Below are 25,150 nucleotides of genomic sequence, written 5' to 3' on the forward strand. Positions count from 1 at the left end.
AAAGCCCGAATTCCAATGCCAGGGTTCTTCAACACCTGTTCCTGCAGATTTGCGAGGAATTCTGCTGTACGAACGCAATCAGATCGTCTGCTAGGGATCTTTCTTCTTGCTACATCCTCGTAGTCACCATTGCAAGTCTCTAGTTCATGCATGATTGTTTTTACTGTATTCAGGGAGCATTGGGCAGCAGTCGTAATATCCTTATTTTGATGGCGGGCACGAATCATCATGATACAAGTTATTCTCTTCCATGATTCAGGTGGGTTCCAGCTATCCATCCTTTCTGACATCTTGTATATGAATGAAGAAGGGTCCAAACTTTTAAATGAAGAGAAGTGTGTGTTAATACATGTAACTTACGGAAAAATATAATTAATTATAAATATGTCAAATTTATCCCGAACACCCTGTATATATGAAATTCGCAACATTTCATTGAGAAACTGAACAACATCTCTATCTCCAATACAGATTTACTTGCCAGCCTGGATGTTACATCTCTATTCACTAACATCCCTGTGGAGGAAGTCATCAACATTTTAGGAAGTTGGCTCCCACAAGACATTACTTCTCTGTTCCGTCATTGTTTAACATCAAACTTTTTCTTATGGAATAAAACCATATATCAACAACTGACTGGCCTTGCAATGGGTAGCCCCCTCTCTCCATCTTTGCTGATCTCTTTATGGAGGATTTTGAAAGTAAAATCTTAACTCAAACAGACCCTAAACCCACAGTATGGTGGAGATACGTGGACGATATTTTTATTGTTTGGAACCACACAAAAAAAAAAAAAAGGACCTGTTCGACTTTCTTAACAAAATCAACTCTCTACACCACACAATCAAATTCACTCTAGAACTTGAAGAAGATAACCAATGATCATTTCTGGACACTTTAATTAAGAAGCTTCCGAATGGTGGTATCAACCTCTCAGTTTACCGCAAACCTACCAATACAGGACATTATTTACATTTCACTTCCTCACACCACATTTCTCAGAAACTTAGTATTGTACACATGTTGAAGAACTGTGCCTCTCGCCTTACAACAGATCAACAAGACCTCCAGGAAGAACTATCCCTGATAACCAACCTTACCATGAATGGATTTCCTCGAAGACTCGTCCACAAGCTACTTTACTCTGAACCCCGACAAAGACAACAAGATGATGTACGTTATATTTCTACCATCGTCATTCCATACTTAGGGACAGTTTCCAATAAGATTGCTAGACTCCTTAGACCACATAAAATAAGAGTGGTGGCCTTTAAACCCACAGAAACGATTACACAATTCTTATGATCTCTAAAAGATAGCCATCCTTTCTCCAAATATGCTGGGGTTTATAACATACCATGCTCAGTATGTTATAACATAACATACCTTGACTTAAATCGGCCAAACTTCAAGAAGCCTTGAAATTAGGCAAAAAGAACACATAAGTGACGTCAATAATAACAAAGAAGAAAAATTGGGGTTAGCTTTTCATTTCTCAAGAACGAACCATACCATAGAGTGGGATAGAAGCACAATTCCTTACATGGAGGAGGACTTCCGCTCCCGAATTTTTAAGGAGGCCACAACAGTTGCCTGCTGTATACAAAACCTTAACAAGAACCAAGGACTAATCTTGCCCGTGATCTGGAAGACCCTTATCAGATCCTTCAATTCGCCAGAACTGAATTATAGTGCCAACTATAGAACGTTCCTAAATAACAACAAGTGATATCATCCATGCTCTATGAATGTATTGTACACGCTCTGTTCTTTGTTTAATATAATTGGAATCAGTTGATTATAGTTTGTAACAGTTTTTTACTTTTTAGTGCCTTACATCAGTTAGTTATGTACCATGAAGATGCCAACAGACTTAGTTGGTGAAACTAGTTGGTATAACTTAGTTGTTTATTATATGCACTTGATCAATATAATCCCAATAAAAGTCTTTCCAGAGCTTTTTGGTCAAGAAAATTAAACGTTTTTTAACATAAATGTATATATTTTGAAGTGAAATACTAAACATTTTGGCACTGTTGGCAAGTTGACACATTAGGCTAAGCAGTCAAAATGTTAATACTAGTATTAATAAAAGTCTGTCTTACAATGCATGTATTATTGTATAATATGAAATAAACTTTTACATAGTTGAGCCAAAGGCTTCAATTCGGCGACATGAACTTATTTAATTTAAATAAGTTCATGTTGCCGAATTGAAGCCTTTGGCTCTTCATATAATTAGTAATTTATTAGGACACCTTCTTGGCAATTCTCATAGAAGGAATGTAAGTTCTGTTTGCTACAAACTTGGTATTATCTAGGTCTACCTACTCACTGATGAGACCTCAATAAAGGTTGAAACCGGTCTGGGTAGTGACCTTCTCTCATAATGTAGAACAGTAATACAGCTCCTAGGAGATAAGTTCACATTATGGATAAATACCAAGAATAGTGATCGGAGCTTGCTCCACCCTTACTATGAGTTGCTTCAGTTTGCACTACCAAATGGGTCAGGTGTAGTACTATCCAGGTATTGCTTACGCTTGGAATCGCCGAACTTTATATAGTTTCTATATTCGGCATGAAACTCTTTGAGTTTCTTATTCGGCTAAGAAACAATATGGGATATAATATCCCTTAACTTAAATATACATATATTTTTATATGTATATGTAAAACACATATATTTACATTTAATAAAGTTTTTATATAAAAACTTTATTAATTTATTTTTTTATAAAAATTTTTTAATATAAATTTTTACATATAAAAATAGGAAATACCTGCAATTTTGCTTTTTTCAACTGAAGGCATCCTGTCTTTTCTTTTAGCTGCTGTTTTCTTTTGACCTGAGTTACATGACTGAAAAATAAAAGTAATATGGTAATACAAATAATGGATTTGAGAAGGAAGAATACACAGACACATTATTATAGAGAAATTAGACTAAAGAATTTCAGCTGCAGTATTATTATTACTATTATTATTACATAGCACCTCCAGGGAGTCTAAAGACTCATCGAGGGAGGGCACCTACTCCACAACTCTCTATCTCCACCACTCAAATCCACCAACTACTACTATGTTCAACATCTACATCAATGCCATCTACCGTCGACCACCACCGCTAGTATTTTCACAGACAATCACAAACATCCATGCCCACGACGGGATTCGAACCTGCAGTCTTTTGGCTGGAGAGTGGATATGCTAACCACTCGGCCAACCAGGTCGATAACATATGATAACAAAGATATCCTATTTCTGTAAACTGCAGGACAAAACAATGAATTAAGTGATAATGTCATTTAATCCTTTTTGCTAATTTGTCAGTCTGTGTATTTAGAGTTGTGATTAAGGTATTAGAGTGACCAGTGAGTGAAAGATCTGAACATAATTGATAAAAGCAGTTTCTTTGACCGATTCCTGAGTTGATCTCTGGCATGGGCAAGTGTTGTTTTTTTTTCTCCAATAAACTTGGATTTTTTTATTAAGTAAACTAAATAAAATCATCTGTAGAACCCGCACTGTTTCAGACAACAAATATATTGTGTTAGGGACCATGAGATGGCAACATTTGTCTGCCATCTCTTCACTGATGCTGTTTATACTTAGTTATAGTTTTGGGCCAGCTATTTTGGATTGGCTACCAGTGGAACTGAACCTGCTTCCCCCCCCCCCAAAGTTAGATAGTGCTAAAAATGGCCTCACCTACATATTCTTGTTCTCTGTTAACTCCAATGATGAAGGCCGATAACATCTAATAGACTGGAATTTAACATCCGACATACATAAATGCTACAATGAACTAGAGCGTTGTATCCTTGAATCTAAAGAAACAATCCTTGACTCTTCCCACATGAACAGCAATCTCAGTTACAGTTTGCCAGACTCGCATAGCTCTGCTATTCAGCATTGGCGAGCTCAAGAAGTCATATGCTCGCATGTGCATAACACTAGAACTGTAGCTCCAATTCAAACATAACCACAGTTTTTAATGCTCTGTTGTTGTTGTAGAAGTGCGATGTTTTTATGGTCTTTTGTTTTCTTTTATGTTATCGCACCTGACAAAGTCGGCATCCCGACAAAACTAGTTGTTTGGATATATTAAATTTACTTATTTCCTTATAATCTCTGAATTCAGTCATTAGATAATAGTTAACATGTCTAGAAACCGAGTCAATCTGCTTACTAATAACCATATTCCCTATGATGAGGACAACCAGCATCTTATAAAAGTTTATCAGAAAATTGGACTTCATCAACAGGCTGATTTTCTTAAAACGATGCAAGTTCTATTCCATCATTCCTAATTTCCTTCAATTTAAAGAAATCATAACAGCAGAAAGCGCACATAGAATTTATCAGAAAGCAAAGCTAGAACTCTTGTCAGAAAGAATTGTTGATACGAAATGCAATTTACCTTCATTTTTTACAAAGAATTCCACTTTAGAAAGTCGTTTAGAGGTATTCTTAGATAATGTGTAATGGAACAACATTAAAGAAATAAGCACATGTTTTGCTTCGAGAACACAAGATATCAATAAATCTAAACTTATTAATAAATTCAATTCTCTCAAAAGTTGCGCAGGAACGATTCTGCTCTACTAATAATTCTCACGTGCTCAAAAAAGTAGTTCTCAATAAATATTTCCATAGCCTCACTACTGCACAAGAAAATATCCTTTCAAAAGGCCTCAACTTTGTTCTCTCTCCAAAATCAATTCTTAGAGAATTCTTTCTCACTAAAATAGAAAAAGCTGTTTCTCTACTAACAACTGAAGACATGAATTTACTTCGCATGGAAGCCATCTTTGTGATCAATAAGCAAAATCCCCTACAGACAACATTTGCCCTGGTGAAAGACTGGCCATTAAACAACTGAAGCAAAAAAAAGATATTATCATCCTTCCAGCTGACAAAGGAAATGCAACTGTAATCCTTAATAAAACAGACTACTGCAATAAAATCTTGGATTAATTAGAGTCAGATACTTACTCTCAACTTGAGAGAGAGAGAGACCCCACAAAAGAAATACATAATCGGACAAACAATCTTCTTAAAATGACCACGGAACTACCAAGAAATATCTGCCTGTCTCTACGATCTCTTCATCTGCTTATTCCCCGATTGTACGGCCTTCCAAAGATACATAAAAGAAAATAGTCCTTTAAGGCCCATAGTAGAAAGTATCGACTCTCCCACATATAACTTGTCTAAATATCTTGCCGACTCCTTAAAAGGCCTCACAGGGAAAATCTTCTTTCATCAAAAATTCAGCTGACTTTGTTATCAAGATAAAAAAACATCATCATCAAATTCCTGCCATGTACCCTCAAGGGGGTGTACAGGATATGATAGCATTACATGAAAAAAATTACATCATTACTAACTTCCTATCTACAATTTTCCTCCACATCAGTCTGCAACTTGTCAAGACTCCAACATTATCAGATCTTATATTTCTATTGTCTAAGGTACTTTGTACCATATCAATCCACCTATATCTTGGTCTTCCTCTGGGTCATTTTGCTGCCAACCTGGCAGAGAACACTTGTTTTGCTAATCTTTCTTCACCCATTCTGTTTAAGTGACCATACCACCTGAGATTAGCTCTGCTAACGCATTCCTGGATGCTGACAATGTCACGTTCTTTCCTAATATCCTTATTTTTATTATGATATTGCCATATGCGATCTGTTCACGTCTCTAATCTTTCTCAGGACTCTCATATCTGCGGTCTCTAGTCTTTGGTCAAGTGTTTTACTTCTGATCCAGTTTTCAGATCCATAAGTTAAAACTGGTTTGAACACTGTCTTGTATACAGCTAATTTAGTGTTCCAACTAATTTCTCTCTTATTCCATATGAATTTATTCAATTGACTTCCCACCATACCAGATTTGCTGATTCTGATGTCTATTTCTATATTTAATTTACAATCTTCACTAAAAATCGTGCCTAAGTAGCTGAAATGTTTACTTATTCCACAGGTATACCATTCACAACACAGTTGACATTTTCAATGCTTCTGCCTATTTTCATTGTCTTTGTCTTTTTATTGCTGACCTTCATACCATATCTATTACAACAGCTATTCAATTTAGTCAGAGAATCTTGCAGACTTGTAGCGGATTTATTTAGAAGTATAACATCATCCGCATAAAGCAAAAAGCTGACATTAACATCTCCAATTTTGATATCATGTTTAATACCACTTTCCTTCATAATGTGATCCATTTAGATAATGAATAACAGAGGGGATAATGTACATCCTTGTCTCACACCAGATTTAACATTAAACCATCTTCCTTTACTTCCCTAAATTCTAACTGCTGACTTACAACTCAAATAAAGATTAAGTATTGCTTGATATAATGTCCCATTCACACCATATAACTGTAGTGTAATGAATAGCTTCCCTCTCAGCAATTTGTCATATGCCTTTTACAGATCAGCAAAACTTAAATACAGATCTTTGTTATATTCCCATGCTTTCTCAACTATTTGTCGTAAAGTGAAGATCTGATCCTGAGAGCCTCTATTTGACCTGAATCCAGGTTCTTCACCAAGTTTTTCTTCCACAATTCTTCTCAACTGTTTCTCAAGTATACTTGCATAGATCTTGCCAGGAACACTCAGTAGGGAAATATCTCTGCAATTCTCACATTCAGTTTTATTTCCCTTTTTATATATGGGTACTATGACAGCTCTACTCCAATCATCGGGAATTCGTCCCTCTGTTCAGGCTTTCTGAACTATGCAGTGCAGCCACTCTACGACTTTTATACCACCATACTTCACCATTTCTGGTTGAATATCATCTACTCCTGCTGCCTTTCCACATTTCAAGCCCTTTGATGGCTTTTTCTAATTCAAGTATGGATGTGTATTCCTGACTGCATGCCTGGTCAATGTTTTTTACCACTGTGCTGTCATCACTGCTTGTTTCATTTAGTAGTTTTTCAAAGTAACTCCATACTTCAAAGATATCTTTTTCTCCCGTTTTCATGTCACCTTTGTCATTTCTGACTCCTTTTACAGCTCTTTCCTCCATTCCTAAGCTTCTTCAACCACCTCCAGAATATTTTGCCACCTTCTTGATATTTATTTTCTATATTCTTGCCAAAGTCCTCCAATGACTTTTGTTTAGTTAGTTTTACACAATGTTTAGCATTCTTGCTTTTGTCTCTGTATTCTCTAAGAGCACAAGCTGACTTATTTGCCAGGAACTTTTGATATGATTTCTTCTTTTCCTTCACTGCCTCTTTAACTTCCTGTGTCCACCATGGAGTTCTAATTTTTCTATCCTTGCAGACAACTTCACCACATGCCTCTCTAGCTGAATCAATCAAGGTTTCCTTCAAGGCTTGCCACTGAATCTTCAAGGTTTGGTTCCTGTTCTTAAACTCTTTCATTTTTCCTTCAATAATCTTTGTGTATTTTAGTCTACAGTTCACATCTGAGAGCTGCTCAACTTTTATTCACTTTAAAACTTTCTTACATGTTATTCTTTTCAATATGAAATTCAATTTTAGCCTGCTCAAGACTAAAGAGTGATCATTTCCAATTTCAAATCCTCTGTACACTCTGGTGTCCTGCACCAGGGAGAAAACATCATTATCAACAATAGTGATGTTTTCAATGAGACTTTTCTTATTCCTAGCCTCTTCTCTCCATGTGAATTTGTGCACATTTTTATGTTGGAACATGGTGTTAGTAATAACCAGTCCATGTCCTGAGCAGAAATCCAACAGATATTTGCCATTATTATTAGCTTTGCTCTTTTCTCCAAATTTTCCCAAAATATTTTTGTATGTCTCATCATTTCCTATTCTGCTATTTAGATCCCCAACAAGGACCAACTTTTCCTTTTTCATTGTGTCAGTTGCTTTTTCTAAAGCCTCAAAAAATTCCTCCAATTCTACCTTAGTAGAACCTTCTGTGGGACCATAGGCACAAATCAGTCTCATTGTCCAGTTCCCCATTCTCATATTTGCCCATATTACTCTACTTGAGACTGCCTGCCATTCAAGAAGATTAGCCTCATATTTTGTGTTGAATACTATGGCTACTCCTTCTTTTCCTTGATTGTCATTGCCTGAATATAACATTTTGTATTTATTGCTCAGAAAGATCTCACCAGTTTTTGTCTTTTTTGTTTCAGCCACCTCTATTATGTCGATCTGGTACTTATCTAATTCCTCAGCTAGCTCCATTTCTTTGCAATTCAAGCTTCTTATGTTGATAGTACCGATCTTTAACTCTGGTGATGTTGAGTTGGGGTGTTTTCAGATTTTTTCCAGTAGCTGACTTTTCGCTGTTCGCCCTGGTTCCCTGGAGAAAACAACGGGGGCCTTGTTTAACCGGGCGACGCCCCAGCCAGCATGAAATTTTGTCATGTTGTACCATCATTTTTTATTTTGGTTTAACCAATAAGAATACAATTTGGTCGGCTAAATCCCAAATTGTCAGCCCATCCTTGTTCGTTCAGTATCCAAGTAGATACTCAACAGTGCACCACAAGAAGGTGAGAATTGGACATTAGGTCAGAAGCCCTGGTCGATTCTCCGCATTCCTTTAAAGGCAATGTGGAGGTCTCCTCGCAGTTATACAGCTTTGACCCTTAAGCACCCTGATAAAAAAACCTCAAACTCTACAATTCAGATATCATGGCAAGTTTCGTCATAGTATCACTCTTTACCAATTCCCACCAAGATTTTCTTACTCTTAGAAAAAAGATTTCAAAAAAGATGTTCTTACTTTCACATTGTATTAACTCAGGCTACTTCAGATTTGAAGACAAGATTTACAAACAAAATAGTGGATTGCCCATGAGTAGTCCACTGTCTCAGGTATTAGCAAACATTTTTCTCAAAGTCGAAGAAAAAGCTATTTCTTCTGCTACGCTGAAACCTAAACTTTGGCTCCAGTATATAGAGTGTGTTTTCCTGATTCAGAGAATGGTACAGACAACCTTCAAGTTTTTCTAAATCATTTAAACAACTTTCATCCCAAAATCAAGTTTACCACCGAACTTGAAGTAAATGGTTCTCTGATCTTTCTAGACATCAAACTTACCAGGATGTCTGATACTTTAAAAATCTCAATGTTCAGAAAACATACACATACAGATAGATACCTGCATGCATCCTCTCACCACTACCCATCACAAAAATTAGGCATCATATCCACTCTCACTCATTGTGCCAGTTTCGTATTATTAGACTAAGAAGAGCTCAAATATGAACTGAAACATCTTGAAAGGACCTTCATAAATAATGGTTACTCTTCGAAAAGTATTAACAAGCTACTATACCACCATCATCGACATACTAATGAGGTTTCCACTAACCCAAGAGCTTACATCTCCTTACCTTACATCAGTTTCCTCTCCCCTAAACAGGCAAGAATTTTGAAGAGGTTCAATATGAAAACATGTTTCTCCACTTTACCAAAACTCCGATCAATCCTAAGCCATCCCAAAGAAAAGCACCATCATCTTCAGTTTCCAGGTGTCTACAAAATTATATGCGATTGCAGGAAGCCATATTACAGCCAAACCGAAAAGTCTATCTTTCTGCGTCTCAAAGAACACCAGAGACACATCTCTTATAACAGAACCCGAGCCAGTGCCCACTCCAGCCACATCTTATTCTTAGTTAATTCCAATGATGAAGGCCGCCAACATCTAATAGACTGGAATTTAACATCCAACATATATATAAATGTTACGATGAACTAGAACGTCATATCCTTGAATCTAAAGAAATAATCCTCAATTCTTTCCACATGAACAGCAATCTCAGTTACAGTTTGCCAGACTCACATATTGATATTGACGAGCTTGAGAAGTCATATGCTCGCATATGCATAACACTAGAACTGTAGCTCAGACTCCAATTCAAACATAACCACAGTTTTTAAATGCTCTGTTGTTGTAGAAGTGCAATGTTTTTACAGTCTTTTATTTACTTTCATGTTATCACACCTGACGAAGTCGGCATCCCAACGAAACTAGTTGTGTGGATATATTAAATTTACTTATTTCCTTATAATCTCCGAATTCAGTCATTAGATAATAGTTAACATATATATATATATATATTTATAAAGAATTGAATGACTAGAACTGAGACTTAAGTAAAAAGGTTTTAATATAAAAACACGACTAGTTTCGGCTTAACAGCCTTCATCAGGTGAGATTATAAAAGAAAAAAAAAAAAAGAAAAAACACTAAAACACTGAAGCTTAAATAAACTATGGACATCATAGAGAGTCTCTATACATAATTGACACTAAATCGTTGCAGTTGTATTTAAAGCTGTTCTTTAGTTAGTTGTATTTTCGGGAAAGTGCGTGCTAGTAGCATCTCGTGAACGCCAGTACATGATTACAGCTGAATGACAATCTGCGAGGTTGTAGCTCAAGTTATTATTTAGATGAACAGGATTGAAGATGATTTTTCTAGATTCCATGATTTTTCTCTCTAGTTCATCATTGCAATAGAAGATGTTAGTAGATTTTTCCCAGCAGACTTTGTGACTTTGGTTTTCATCATTAGGATTAGCCGAGAAAAGGATATGACTAGATAATGCACTGGCTCGTTGTCTCTTGTAAGTAATGTTTCGGGTGGCTTATTAAGAAACGGATCTTTGGAAGTGGAGTGAATAAGGTTCTGATATTGTATTTTCTTAGAACTTTTGCTAAGATATATTGCCTTTGAATCTATTTGTTTCTTCTGCGTGATGTCTAGGAGGATTAAGAAGGAATACATCCTGGCTCTCCAGCGGTGGAAGACAAGCATCTCTGATGTGCATACTTGTCCTGGAGCAGATTGTGGTATAGACCATCAGCTGGTAAGAGCCAAAGTAAGACTAAGACTCTGAAAACTTCCAGGTCAGGCACATTCCACTAGATTGGATGTTAGAGTAATTCCTAGTGGATTCACAGACGAAACATCAACTCGGCTGGATGATTTTTTGGAGACCAATGAGGAAATCTCACCAGAAATGCTTTGGGAAGGAGTCAAGATGATAACACAGGATACAGCGAAGACGTATCTCAGCCCAATAAGAAAACCAAGAGACCCATGGATATCAGATTCAACATGGGAACTAATCAAAAGAAGGCGGTTGGAAAAACAAAGAGAGACAGGGACCAAAGAATACAAGAGATTACATAGAAAAATCAGAAGAGCCATCAAGCAGGATAAGGAAAAGTTCTGTACTAATACATGTGAAGAAATAGAGTTACAGATGAGAAGGCATAATTATAAAAGGATGCTTTATTTAGTTCGTAAATTAAAGCACAAGTTCAAGCCTAAATTGAATGTCATCAAAGACAGGAATGGATCATTACTAACAGAAGAGTTGGAAATCAAAAAGAGATGGAAAGAATACTGTTTGGAACTGTACAGCAGAATGGATAAAGAAAATGTGGAGTCCTCCCACCAAGAAAATTTTGATTTGGAACCTCCTCCACTTAGGCATGAAGTTGAAAGAGCAGTTAAGCAGCTCAACAGCAATAAGGCCCCAGGTGCAGATGAAATCCCAGCAGAGTTAATTAAGGCCACAGGGGATGGAGGGATAAGAGTGTTTCATAGATTGATTACAAGGATGGAGACAGGATCATGGCCTAGAGACTGGAAGAAGTCAGTTTTCATACCACTACACAAGAAAGGTGATATGAAGGCATGCAAGAATTATAGAACTATTAGTTTGATATCTCATGCAAGCAAAATTTTATTAAAGATCATGCTAAATAGGATTGAGGCCAAAGTTGAGGCAGAGATGCCCAAGGAATAAGCAGGTTTTAGGAAAGGTAGGGGCACCAGAGATCAGATCCTTTGCCTTAGACAGATCATAGAAAAATATAAAGAATTCAGACTCCCTCTGGTAATGTATTTCTTAGATTACTCTAAAGCTTTCGACTGTGTTGAGCATGTGAAACTATGGGAAGTAATGAAAAGAATGGGATTTCCTTAACACACTATCAGGTTGATAGCCAACTTGTATAAGGAGCAAGAAGCCACAGTAAGAACAGGTGTTGGATTGACTGACTGGCTTCAAGTTGGAAAAGGAGTTAGACAAGGATGTTTACTTTCTCCTCACTAGTTTAGTATATATGCAGAGGACATCATGCGTGAAGCATTGGATGAGCTCAGGACAGGAATTACGATAGGAGGTAGATTGATCAGTAATCCTTTGTAATGACATGGAAGAACTAGGACTAATTCTTGACAAAGTTAACAAGATCAGTAATAACAGAGAACTTCAACTCAATTCTAGCAAGACAAAGATCATGGTTCTCAAAGGAAAAACAAACAGAGAAGCTCTTGAGAAACAAATGTATCTTAATGGAGAAAGAATTGAGGAAGTCAGCAAATTTGAGTACCTGGGATCCATTATTAATGTGAAGAATTGCTGTTCAGAAGATGTCAGAAAAAGGTTAGGAATGGCTAAAACAACAGTCAGAGACCTGTCTAAAATCTGGAAGGATGGATCTATCTCCATGGGAACTAAGTTGAGGATTTTAGATGCAGTTGTTTTTCCAACAGGGACTTATGAATGCGAGACTTGGAACCTAAAGAAGTCAGATAAGAAACGGATATCTGCTTTTGAGATGTGGTGTTACAGAAGGCTGTTGAGGATATCATACACTGAAAGGCGTACAAATGAATGGATGTTAGAAAAGATTAGTAGAACTTTAAGGCTCCTTAAGGATATTGACAGAAGAAAGTTAAAATATTTTGGACACATAGAAAGGATGGAAGGAGGACTTCTCAGAACAGTAATAGAAGGTAAAGTTCCTGGGAAAAGAGGCAGGGGTAGACCATCAATGAGATGGATGGATGGCATGTGTGGAGTGACTGATCTTCAGAGAGTTGAGGCCGCCAGAAGGACAAACAACAGGACTACATTGTGAGGCCTAGTGTGGAACATCATCGAGCATCGGAGTGACCATACGGCATCTGTAGACCCAGTGAACACAGACTCTTGGAATATCCATTAACTTTGAAAGAAGTTTTCAGGTGGTTTATTTCTGTAAGAAGTTCATTTGGGTCATCCAGAAGAGAACAGGCTCTATGTCCCAAGGTGGAAATTATTCCAAGTTTATGAGGAGGGAAGTGATGGGACTGACTATGCAGATATTTGTTGGTATGTGTGGGCTTTCTATATATTGATATTTTGAGTTTACCAGAAGAGCAAGTCAGTTTGACATCAAGAAAAGGTAAGGAATTATCCGTTTCAAGCTCGGCAGTAAACTTAATACTTCGATGTCGGCTATTGAGATATTCGAGGAAAGCCATAAGGGAATCATGTCCATGGCTCCAAATAATGAAGACATCATCTATATAGCGTTTCCAAACTTTAGGTGTTAAAATAAAGGAAGAGATAGCGTTGGTTTCAAAATCCTCTAAGTAAGTATTTGAGAGTACAGGGGATAATGGATTACCCATAGCCACAGAGCAGGCGGAAGTGGGTATTCAGAGCATGTGGGCACAACTATGAAGGGGGCGCTGCCGCCAGGGAGACGCCCCTTTCGTGCCTGCAGAACCACACATGCCCGGATCATTACAGGGGTGCTTAGGTAGAAATTGCATGCGGGCGCCAAAGACCTTAGCGCTGCTTCTGCATAGCCAGTCCATGATTTTGTTTGTATATATTATCTTGAAATTTGATTGAAGTAACCGGACCTTATGCAATGTGTAAGCAAGGCTAACATTTTTTTGGATAACATCCTTGAGTAATGTTAGGACTTCATCTGTTGGGACATTAGTGAACAAAGAAGTTATGTCCAAGCTAGCCATGATGTCATCTTCATTAACTGTAATATCCTTGATGTATGTAACAAATTCTGTAGTGTTCTTGATAAAGGATAGTGACCTGCCTGAAAAACGTTTTAGGTATTTGGCAAGATATTTTGCAAGGTTGTACATCGGAGAATTGATACCTTCTACATTTGGGCGTAATGGGGTGTTCTCTTTATGGAGTTTAGCAACACCATATATGCGAGGAATTAACGGTTGGAGAGAGCGTAGAGATAAGCGAACGTTTCGGGATAATTCATGCTCATGAAGTTCTCGAGTATTGAGTAGGTATCATTATGTAGTAATTCAAGCATTTTATTCTGGTAATCTTCAGAGTTTAGGATGACTGTTGCATTGCCTTTATCTGCAGGAAGGATTATTATATCTCTGTTGTTTTTTAAACTTTTAATAGATTTGCGTTATGTTGAAGTAATGTTATCTGCAGGTGGTTTTGCGCTATTGATAATAAAGATTGATTCAATACGTAGAAGTTTTGCATCTTGTGGAGGGAGAAAAGAAGTAGCTTTTTCTATTTTTGTAAGTAGTGTCTCCTATTAATTTTGGGGAAGGAATAAAGTTTAGACCTTTACTAAGGGTGATTTTTTCTACATCTGAAAGTATATAAGAAAATTTGTTGATAACGACTTTGTCAATATTGATGTGTGGTTTTGAGAAGTTCCTATTATTTTGTATTCTTTTTAATGTTTCAAATTTACTTATAAGATTTACTTTATTATTATATCGTATTGTGGCTGCTTGAGATTCACAGTATGTATTAAAGGTATGCCAACTTTCATTATCTAGAGATTCTTCCAGTTTCTCCACTATAGTGGAGACAATTTAGGACTTTAGGCATGACTTCTTTTTGCCTTTGTTCAGCCTCATTTGCTCAGTATTATTGCCCATGCACATATTGTTTCTTGTGATCCCTGATGGTGGTAACATTGCTGAAATATAAGAAGATATTGATTAAAGTTTTTTTTATTAATATTCTAGTATATGTTGTCATTTCCTGAAAAATTAAAAGCTGTGATCTTAGGAGGGCGATAATTAATAAATATGTAGAAATACTGCAAAATGATAGCTCCACAATGTGGGCAGAGTATAAGCTGGTGTATTTTGAAATCAAAATATTGCAAGCTGTGTGGCTCAGCAAGCGCAACATTCTGGGAGGTTGGCTGTTCGGTAGTACTGAAGCAGGAGTTAAGCCAGAAGGCAAAGCTGGCTATCTTCAATACAGTCTATGTCCCTATCCTCACCTATGGTCATGAGAGTTGGGTAATGACCGAAAGAATGCAGACACAAATCCAAGCAGCTGAAATGAGGTTCCTTCGAGGGGTTGCAGGGCTGACAAGACTCGATAGAGTCAGAAGCTCTGAAATTCAGGAAACCCTCAATACTCAACCTCTGCTTCTCCGTGTTGAGAGATCGCAGTTACATTGGTATGGGCACCTGGTCAGAATTCCACAAGAGAGGATCCGCCAGCAGGCCCTCTTTGCCAAGCCAGAGGGTGGGGGGCCACGTGGAAAGCCAAGGACTCGCTGGATAGATTATATACAGAACCTTGGGTGGGCACGTTTGGGAGTACCACCAGAACACCCGAGCTTGGTGGCGGAGGATAGTGACCATTGGAAGTTCCTCTTACAGCTGCTGCCTCCACAACCCAATTATGAAAGGTGGGCCTTGAAGATAGATAGATGGATGGATGGCAAGCTGTGTATTACACTGATGGAACTGGACTTCAAAAAATTGATAAGACTAGACATTTGGAGATGATGCTGAACAGGCCAGCATCATGAACTTCAACTGACATGTCAATTGAAGTTCAGGGGGCATATTGAAAAAGTAGATAAAACAATTTAAAGGATTACTTGGATGTTGAAAAATACACTAATAAAAAAGTTATTTGCCTCTCCTTCTCTATAATGATTTGATATAGCCACATCTGACTAATATACAGATTTGATTACTTGGGTTTCTTGAGATAAGGAAGGGTAAAGAGAGGATTTAGAGCAAATGACCATTATTTGACATGACTGGCATACTCCCTATTGAGCATAGGCAGATAAGAGAGGAAATGAAACATCATAATAAACATGTCAGGAAAAGAGTTTTATAGAATGGATGGAGGAAAAAAATTCAGAGCAAAAAGATAGGAGAGAACAATGGTATGCCCTAGAAGGTATAAGTTTCATTGGCAATTAAAGGAAGATGAGATTTTTTGCATAGAGGGTAAGGAAGGGGCGATAGCCACTTTTTAAAAATTGGTCAGTCTGGATTTCTCATAGAGCCTCTGGAGCTCAGTTGGTATAGACAAAATCCTTTGGGCAGAAAGAATAGGTCTGATTTCCTGTCCATAATGTGAGGAACCTTTACCTGGACTCTTTCAACTCAAAGAGAGTTAGCTGGTCTCATAGAGAGAGAGAGAGATTTTTCACCAAGAAACTCTGGTTTTTTTGTCCCTCAGAACAGGCAATCCAGCCCCGTGAACACACATGGATCTACAGTTACAAATGCTTACCCTCAGGGGATGCAGCAGAGGAGTGACAAGTTGGCTGCATTAATTCATTGTAAACCCCTCATTCAGGACTCTACCTGTCCAAAAGGATGTGAAGGGAAAAGGGATTTGCCATAATGACTCTTTAGACTACATGGAGGCGATCATGTAGTAGTAATAATAATAATGACAATGACATGATTATAATGATGATACTTTGTTGGACTGGTTGTCAAAAAAGTGGAGGAGTCAATTTTATCGCTGATGAAGCTGGTAACTTTGGACACCACTTGGTTGTTGCTGAGAATTATTTTAAAATCGGGACACTGAAAGGCCAACGTGATGAACTGGTTGGTTTTACTGTAATTATAGATGGATACACAAGACTTTTTTTTTTTTTCTTTTACAGGATGGGATGTGAGGGATGAGGAGAAGGATCAATCTATTGTTCATTTTTATAAGCTGCATGACAATGCATTGGAGTATCAAGCAGATTTTTAGATAGTAAATGCTAGGCGAGCAGAATATATTGTTTTAATACATCAACATTGAATGTATAGTATAGAACACGCTGAATGCATTTAAAGCATGGCATGAGAGAGAGAGAGTTGATTAAATCTGTTGCAATAAGGCATGTGAAATGGTCTGAAAGTATACTGCAGTTAATTAGATGGATATGAAACAAAACCAAAATAACAGTTTTAACTGACATCACACATACCTGTGAATCTTCTAAAAGCAATGGAATTTATTAAACTCAAGTTGTAAAAAATAAATAAATAAATAAAATTTCTGTTTTATAGATTCTTTCTTTTAAGGTTATATAGAGTTTTGCTGAAATCCATTAACTCTGTAAAACAGACCTAATGGATTTCAGTATATTTGAATTTACATATCTAAAACTAATTTCAAAAAAAAAAAAAAATAATAATAATAACAAAATCAATAAATCTTTTATTACCTTATCCATTTTACTGCATGATTTTTTCTGAGTGTCATCTGCATCTGAATCTTCATCATTTGATGATGCACTACTCTCACTATTGTCACTAGAACTATTTGATGAGGAATTCTCCTGTACTTCTTCCTCATCTTCTTCTTCCATAGCTGACTCTTCATCTTTTTCTACATGTGAAATATCAGCTGCAGAGGTCTTTATTTTCATTGTCAATTCTGATTTTTTTGTTTCTGAAATAGGAGATGATGTCACACTGTTTTGTTGTGGTGAATTTTGTGTTAACTGCAAAGGAGAAGATGCTGCTGATATATGTGTGACGTCAGAGATTTGTGACATTGGTAAATTGCTTATAGGTTTCACTGATAACACAGAAATATTAGGCTTAGATGAAACAGATTCTAATTTAGTGTCTTGTTTGTTATGTTTATGTTTCTTGTGATGATGACGTCGACGATGATGATGCCGATGGTGATAATGATGATGTTTATGATCTTCTTTGTGTTTTTTGTGTTTTTTTGATTTGGTTGTTACTACAGCCAAAGGGCTTCCTGAAATGCTGTTTACACAAGATCCCCCTTCAACTTTATTTTTTTCCTTGTTTTTGTATTTCACTTTGAAGTCATTTTTCTTGCTTTTAGTTTTTTTCTTTTCAAAGCAACCGTCTTTCTTCCTGGAAAGTTTATTATCTGAATGCTTACTTATGACAGTCAACTTAGCTGGTGAGACAACAGAATTATGTGAAACACCATTAGATCCAGTGTTAGAAGTAGATACAAAAATGCCTTTTGTTGTTGACTTTGATTCTTGCTGCTCTGAAGAGTCGAGTTCTTCTGAAATAATAAATAACAAAATTAAAATAATATAACACATGCAAAATGCAGATAAAAATGCTGCATAATTATTATTATTATTATTATTATTATTATTCAGGCCTCCAAGGAGTCAAAAGACTCATCAAGGGAGGTCCTTCCTAAGCCATAAAGTCTGTCAAGACTCATCGAGGGGAGGTCCCCCCCTGAGAAACACAAAGTTTATCATACCACTCCCTAAAGTCACTGACCGTTCTCGCTCCCACCACTCCATCAGGCAATGCATTCCACGGCTCAACCACCCTCCACACAAAGAAACCACTCCTTACCCTCTTGCTCACAGTTTCCTTTCGTAACTTCCAGGGATGGCCTCTTGTCATCACTCCTTCCCGCTGATCAACCAAGCGAAAGAACTCCCCAGTGTCAACCCTGTAACCACCTCTCAACAGTTTAAAAGTCTCAATCATATCACCTCTCCTTCTTCTATCTGCCAAACTCTGCAGTCCACATTCTCTCAGCCGATCCTCATAACTATCATTGTACAGTCCTGAAACCATCTTTGTCATCCGTCTTTGTATCCTTTCCACAGTTAATTTATCCCCTTCAAATCCTGGGGACCAAATCTGAGAACAATAGTCCAAGTGTGGTCTGATCAGAGACTTATACAACGGAATGATAACCCTCTTATCTCTGCAGGTCAGTGTCCTTCTCATAATAGCAGCAATCCTCTGTGTTACCTTCACCACCTTTGCAATATGTCCCCTAAACTTCAGGTTTCTATCAATCATCAACTCCAGATCTCTTGTCTCCCCTACTTCCTCCAGTATAACTCCTCCCATAGAGTATGCAGCATCCCATCGATGTTTCCCAAACCTCAAGACCTTACATTTTGCTGCATTAAACTGACACCCCCATTCATTTGCCCATCTATCTAGCTTATTTAAATCCTCTTGCAGGGCTACCACATCTGCGCTATTACTAATAATCCTTCCCAGCTTCGCATCATCCGCAAACAACTGAATATCCCCCTGCAATCCACTGGCTATGTCATTGATATAAAGGTTAAACAATATAGGTCCTAGTACTGAGCCCTGTGGGACCCCACTTGTAACCCTCTGCCTCCTCGAAACTGCTCCACCATACACAACTCTCTGATACCTATCAGACAGCCAATCCTGAATCCAGTTGACCAATCTGACATCCAGACCCATGTGCTGCAACTTAAATATCAGCTTATCATGTGGCACCCTGTCAAATGCCTTCGCCAAGTCTAAGAAAATTGCAGTATATGCCTTTCCCTCATCTAATGCTCTTGTAACTTTATTATAAAAGGCTAGCATATTGCTAAAACAAGAGCGTCCTTTCACAAATCCATGTTGATTCTCACAGATAACATTACCCTCATCTGCCCAATGCTGTACATGGTCCCTCACTACTTTCTCCAAGATCTTAATAACTACTGATGACACACAGACTGGCCTATAATTAGACACTTCCAGTCTGTTACCACCCTTATGCAATGGCACTATCTTACCTTCCTTCCATTCCCTGGGCACCTTTGCCAAAGCCAGACTTTCATTGTAAAGCCACGTTAAAGGTATTGTCAATTCGCTAGCACATTCTCTCAAAACTCGTGGCGAAATACCATCCAGTCCCACAGCTTTACTGACATCCAGAGTACTCAGTATCTGAAACACACTCTCCTCCTGTACCTCCAGACCTCGTACCAGTCCTATCCCTCTAGCATTAAAACTGACTCCTCTAGGATGAAATACTCCAATAAAGTGTTCATTGAACAATTCCACTATGTCCTCTGCATCAGTCACTCTATTCCCATTTTTATCCCACAATATCATTCTTCCACAGTCATTTCTCCTCCTACTGGCCACATAGCTAAAAAATTCCCTAGGATTTTCTTTGGATCTTAGGGCCAATCTCCTCTCATATTCCAGTTTCGCTTTCCTTACCACACGAGTCACTCTTCTGGCCTGTGTCTTATATTCTTCACCCATCCTCTCTTCACCTGTCTCCTTATATCTCTTCCATAGCCTCTTTTTCGCATGCAGTTCCTGTTTAATGTTGTTTGTCATCCACTTTACTCCAAATTGCGCCCTCTTCTTCACTCGTGGTATACAACTTACCATTGCTGATAACAAATATTCTTTCACAATTTCCCACGCACTGGTGATATCCCGGCCGTCCAATTCCTCCCTCCATGAAACTTCCCGAAGTTGACGTCTAAGACTATTATAATCACCTGCCTTATAATTCCACATAAGTTCCCGTCTCTTTGATACTCCTGCATGTCTATTCATTTTCCATGTCAACACCATATGGTCACTCTCTCCAACTGGTGGGAGAGACGTCAACTCAGTTATTATCAACTCTTCTGATGCTATAACCAAATCCAAAATTTTTGAACCTCTTGTTCCCTCTGTTACATGTTGCCTAAGACATTTGTCCCTCAAGAATTCTAGAAATTCCATTCCCCTATTGTTACATGCATGTTCCTCTCTCCAATTTATACTACTGAAGTTAAAATCTCCCATAACAATCATTCTTCTTGCACTTGCCAAACTTAGCTGTCTAAACATCTCCTGGTCCCCATCCTCTGTGCTCCTGGGTCTGTAGCAACACCCCACTAAATATCCTGTCTTGCCTACCTCTAGCTCACACCATACGCTCTCAAAATCATTTGTCTCACTTCCTTCCAAATTCTCCACTCTTAGAGGACATAGGTCATCACTTATCATAAGCAGCACCCCACCACCACGCTTTCCCCTCCTATCCTGACGAAAAATGCTATACCCAGCGACTTCTATTCCTGTTTTTATATCCTCTTCTGTCAACCACGTCTCAGTGATCGCAATAATTTTTGGCCAGGCTGATGCTATCTGCGCCACCAATTCCTCTCCCTTATTCCGGATACTCCTGGCATTAGTATACAGCATATAAATGCCATTGTTTCTATACCCAGCCTTATCCCTTCTAGACTCCACTGGGCTCAGTGTTACCTGACATTGTCTCCCTTCTCCCAAGTATCCATTCCCACAAGAGGCCACCCCTGCTATCATCCTCCCTGGGACACACTGACTCATTCAGAACAGCAATCTCTCCAGATGCCTACGCCCTTCCTCATTCAAATGTAAACGGTCTCTCGCATACAACTCCTCTCTTTCCTCAAACGCACTCCAAGCATCCACATATACCAGTCCTCTCTTGTCACACATTCTCGCTATTATGCCATTCAATATCACCACTCTTCTTCTCAGCTCATCATTATCATACCTAGGCAACACGCACACTATTTTTCCTCTCTCTGTCTTCTTCCGTACAGTCTCAAGCAAAAATCTCATATCTCTCGCTGCCCGACTTACATTACCACTCAAGTCATTCGTTCCTACCATCACAATCATCTAATCCACCCTTTCACCTCTCTTAATTGCCATAGCCACCCTTTCTATTGTTCCTCCTGGCATACACTCCTCACGCATCCTATCTTGAACACCACGGATCATTGAGTCGTCATACATTATACCTCTTACCATTCCCTCGCTCCTATTGTTTCCATTCTCTCCTCTTCTTTCATTCCCATACCTCTCTCTTCTACTGTTTCCATTCTCTCCTCTTCTAGCACTCCCATACATCTCTCTCATTCCCTCTCTCCTACTGTTTCCATTTTCTCCACTTCTAACACTTCCATATCCCTCTCTCATTCTGTCTCTCCTACTACTGTTTCCATCCGCTCGTCTTCTAGCATTCCCATACCTCTCTCTCATTCCATCTCTCCTACCGTTTCCATTCTCTCCCTTCTAGCACTTCCATATCTCTCTCTCATTCCGTCTCTCCTACTGTTTCCATCCTCTCGTCTGCTAGCATTCCCATACCTCTCTCTCATTCCCTCTCTTCTACTGTTTCCATTCTCTCCTCTTCTAGCACCCCCATACCTCTCACTCATACTCCTTAAATTCTCTCTCTCTCCTACTCTGATTTGCCTTGCATTTATCTCTTCCATTCTCATCTTTCATACTTCTGCTCTCATTCACTAGACATTCCACCTCCTCTTTCAACTCATCTATCTCCCTCTGCAGGTCAGTCACTCTTAATCTAAATTCACTCTCCCATACAAAACCATCTCCTAAACTTCCACAGTCACTCACACCTTCCACACTATCAACTATTATTTTCTCATTCGCTCCTATCATACTACTTGTCTTCCTATTCTCCGTTCCTGGAGCAACAAAGTCGGATATCGATATATCTAATGTATTTATTTCCTCCAACTGCCTGCATTTGGCGCACATACGCTCTCCACTCTCTTTAACAAGCCACATATGTAATTCCCGAGAAGCATACATGCTGCAAGTACTGCATGCCACAAAGTCCTTTATGATATTGCTAATAATTGAGTTTTTAAATGGCGGAGGACTTGGCGTTACGCCACTTGCGACTGCTGCTGAATCCACCATCATTCCTTACTGCCGAGTAGCGTAATCTTTAATAATTATTCAATTAATAAATAAGAGGGGAAAAAAGTACAAACATCAGAACATTTAAAGTACTAAATATAATTAAATAAACGAAATATAACTAAATACAGTAACTTAGCTTCGTTTTGTCTTCCACCGTTACGCGTTCGATTCCGACGGTACCAACATATATTGTATCGCGACAGCAACTAACTTCCAAAAAAACAACCACTGAAGTACACTCGTATTCAGAGAAACAATTTAGCACTCAAAAACGTAGAAAAACGGGGGGAAAAGCGGACTATTCACCGATTAAAAATCACTTTTTTCCATATACCATAATACCATGTAATTTCCAAATTAGGAAATCCTGTGGATGATTTTTATGTTTTAGGCATAATTTTTGAGAAAATAAGGTAAAAAGTTTTATGGAGGATACTATTCATATACAAAGACATATCCACTGATATGCCAGAGATAACTATGAACACATTTATAAAGCAACATGGTACCTACTTAAGCAGAGTCATAGAAACTTTTATTTTTATTCACAATACAAACTGGCCTGGTTAGCCAAGTGATTAGCATATCTACTTGCCAACTAATAGGCCATGGGTTCAAATCCTCCTACAGTAGGCATAGATGTTCTGTGAATGTGTTTTGATACCAGGTAAATTTCAATTTGATTGTCTGGTGTGAGACCACACCTTGCTTATTAGAGATCTACCTTTCATGTGTGGAATATTCATATAAAGGGGGGAAAAGAGCATAATTTATTTGCAGCTCACTATATATTATGGCACTGGATTTGCAATGAGACAATGAAAATCGGCAAAAACATTGAAAATATCAACTGCATTGTGAATGGAGAACCTATAGAACGAGTAAAACATTTCAGCTACTTGGGCACAATTTTTAGTAAAAATGGTAAATTTAATACAGAATTACACAACAGAATCAACAAAGCTGGTATGGGTTGGAAGTCAACTGAACAAATTTATATGGAATAAGAGAGAAATTAGTCAAAACACTAAATTAGCTGTATACAAGATAGTGTTCAAGTCAATTTTAACTTATGGATCTGAGAGCTGGGTTAGAAATAAAACACTTGATCACAGACTGGAGATCACAGATATGAGAGTTCTCAGAAAGATTAGTGGAGTGGACAGATGGCATCAATGGCAGTATCATATGAAACAAAAGGATATTAGGAAAGAACTTGCCATTATTAGTATTCAGGAATGTTTGCAGAGCTAATCTTAGGTAGCATGGCCACTTAAACAAAATGGGAGAGGAAAGGTTAGCAAAACAAATGTTCTTTGCCAGGAGGCAAGAAAAGACTCAGAGGAAGACCAAGATCTAGGTGGATTGATACAGTAAAATGTGCTTTAGAAGATAGAAATATAAGATCTGATAATGTTGGAGTCTTGACAAGAAACAGATTGATTTAGAGGAAAATTGTAGATATAAAGTTAGTGGTGATGTAAGTATGTCATACTGGCCAATATATACACAAAAACTAGGGGGTCATTTATACACTAAAAAGCAGGGCTTTCAAGATTTGCTCCAATGAACAAGCACTTAAAGATGAATTAAAAGTTATCTGCAAGCAATACCTTCCTAAAAAATGGTTACAGCCAAAATACTATCAACAAAATTCTGTACAAGACCTCATTTAAAAACAAAAATAAACAAGACTACAATAAAACTGTAATCATTTCATATATTAAAGGGATATCAGACAAAATAAACAGAATACTATAGAAATACAACCTCAAAGGCACCTTTAAACCTCCTGCAAAATTAAAAAGCTTACTCAACTCATCCAAAGACCCACTCCCTCCGCTGGTCAACCCTGGAGTATACTGTATTTATTGCACCTGTAATCTACCATATATAGGGGAAATGATGCACAATTCCTATCAGACAAAGGGAAAATAAATGACACATTAAATATAATAACTATGGTCAAGCTGGTCTTTCTGATCATGCCCTGAACACTTTACATAGAATTGATTGGAAAAGCACACGTCAATTACATCACACCAAAACATGGTATGAACATAAATTTAAGGAGGCCTGTGAGATTCTTATCAATCACCCTAATCTTAACAATAATGATGGTCTAAAAATCCCAAGAATATGGAAGGCACATATTCTACCCACGTAACCTTTCTGCCTAAGTGTTACTTATAAATAGGACCATAGGTAACCCAAGATCCTAAATCTAATATAACAACTGTCAAAGTAGGACATCATTTTACTGTAACAAAACTATCTATATGAAAGAATGTTTCTCTGATGTTGTCTTAAACAGAATATAACTTTGATGTAGTTAATTAATTTTATTTCATTTATTTATTGTAATTTTATTTTATTTTCACTACAGGTCAGGCCAGTAGAATAACCGTTGATCAAATCATTGTCTCTTCAGCATACTATGTGAAATGTAATTTAGCTTGTCTCTGTGTATATATATACAGCGTGTTCGGGATAAATTTGACATATTTATAATTAATTATATTTTTCCATAAGTTACATGTATTAACACACACTTCTCTTCATTTAAAAGTTTGGACCCTTCTTCATTCATATACAAGATGTCA

At 37.7% G+C, this 25,150-nt stretch overlaps 1 protein-coding gene across 2 annotated transcripts in view; it reads right to left on the reverse strand.

The window, feature by feature from the left end:
• Window positions 1-25,150, reverse strand: part of LOC150108985 (uncharacterized) — a 275,662-nt gene that overhangs the window by 49,666 nt on the left and 200,846 nt on the right. For both annotated transcript variants that reach the window (XM_090411204.1, XM_090411197.1), the window contains 2 exons: window positions 17,270-18,096; window positions 2,784-2,862 (listed from right to left, as the gene is read on the reverse strand). In XM_090411204.1, coding sequence (XP_090267330.1) covers window positions 2,784-2,862; window positions 17,270-18,096 — 906 coding nt within the window. The remainder of the gene's footprint in view (window positions 1-2,783; window positions 2,863-17,269; window positions 18,097-25,150) is intronic.

The sequence above is a fragment of the Typopeltis vanoorti genome, chromosome 2 (genome assembly GCF_054136105.1).
Source record: "Typopeltis vanoorti isolate ZY-2024b chromosome 2, IOZ_Tvanoo_1.0, whole genome shotgun sequence".
Classification (NCBI taxonomy): domain Eukaryota; kingdom Metazoa; phylum Arthropoda; class Arachnida; order Uropygi; family Thelyphonidae; genus Typopeltis; species Typopeltis vanoorti.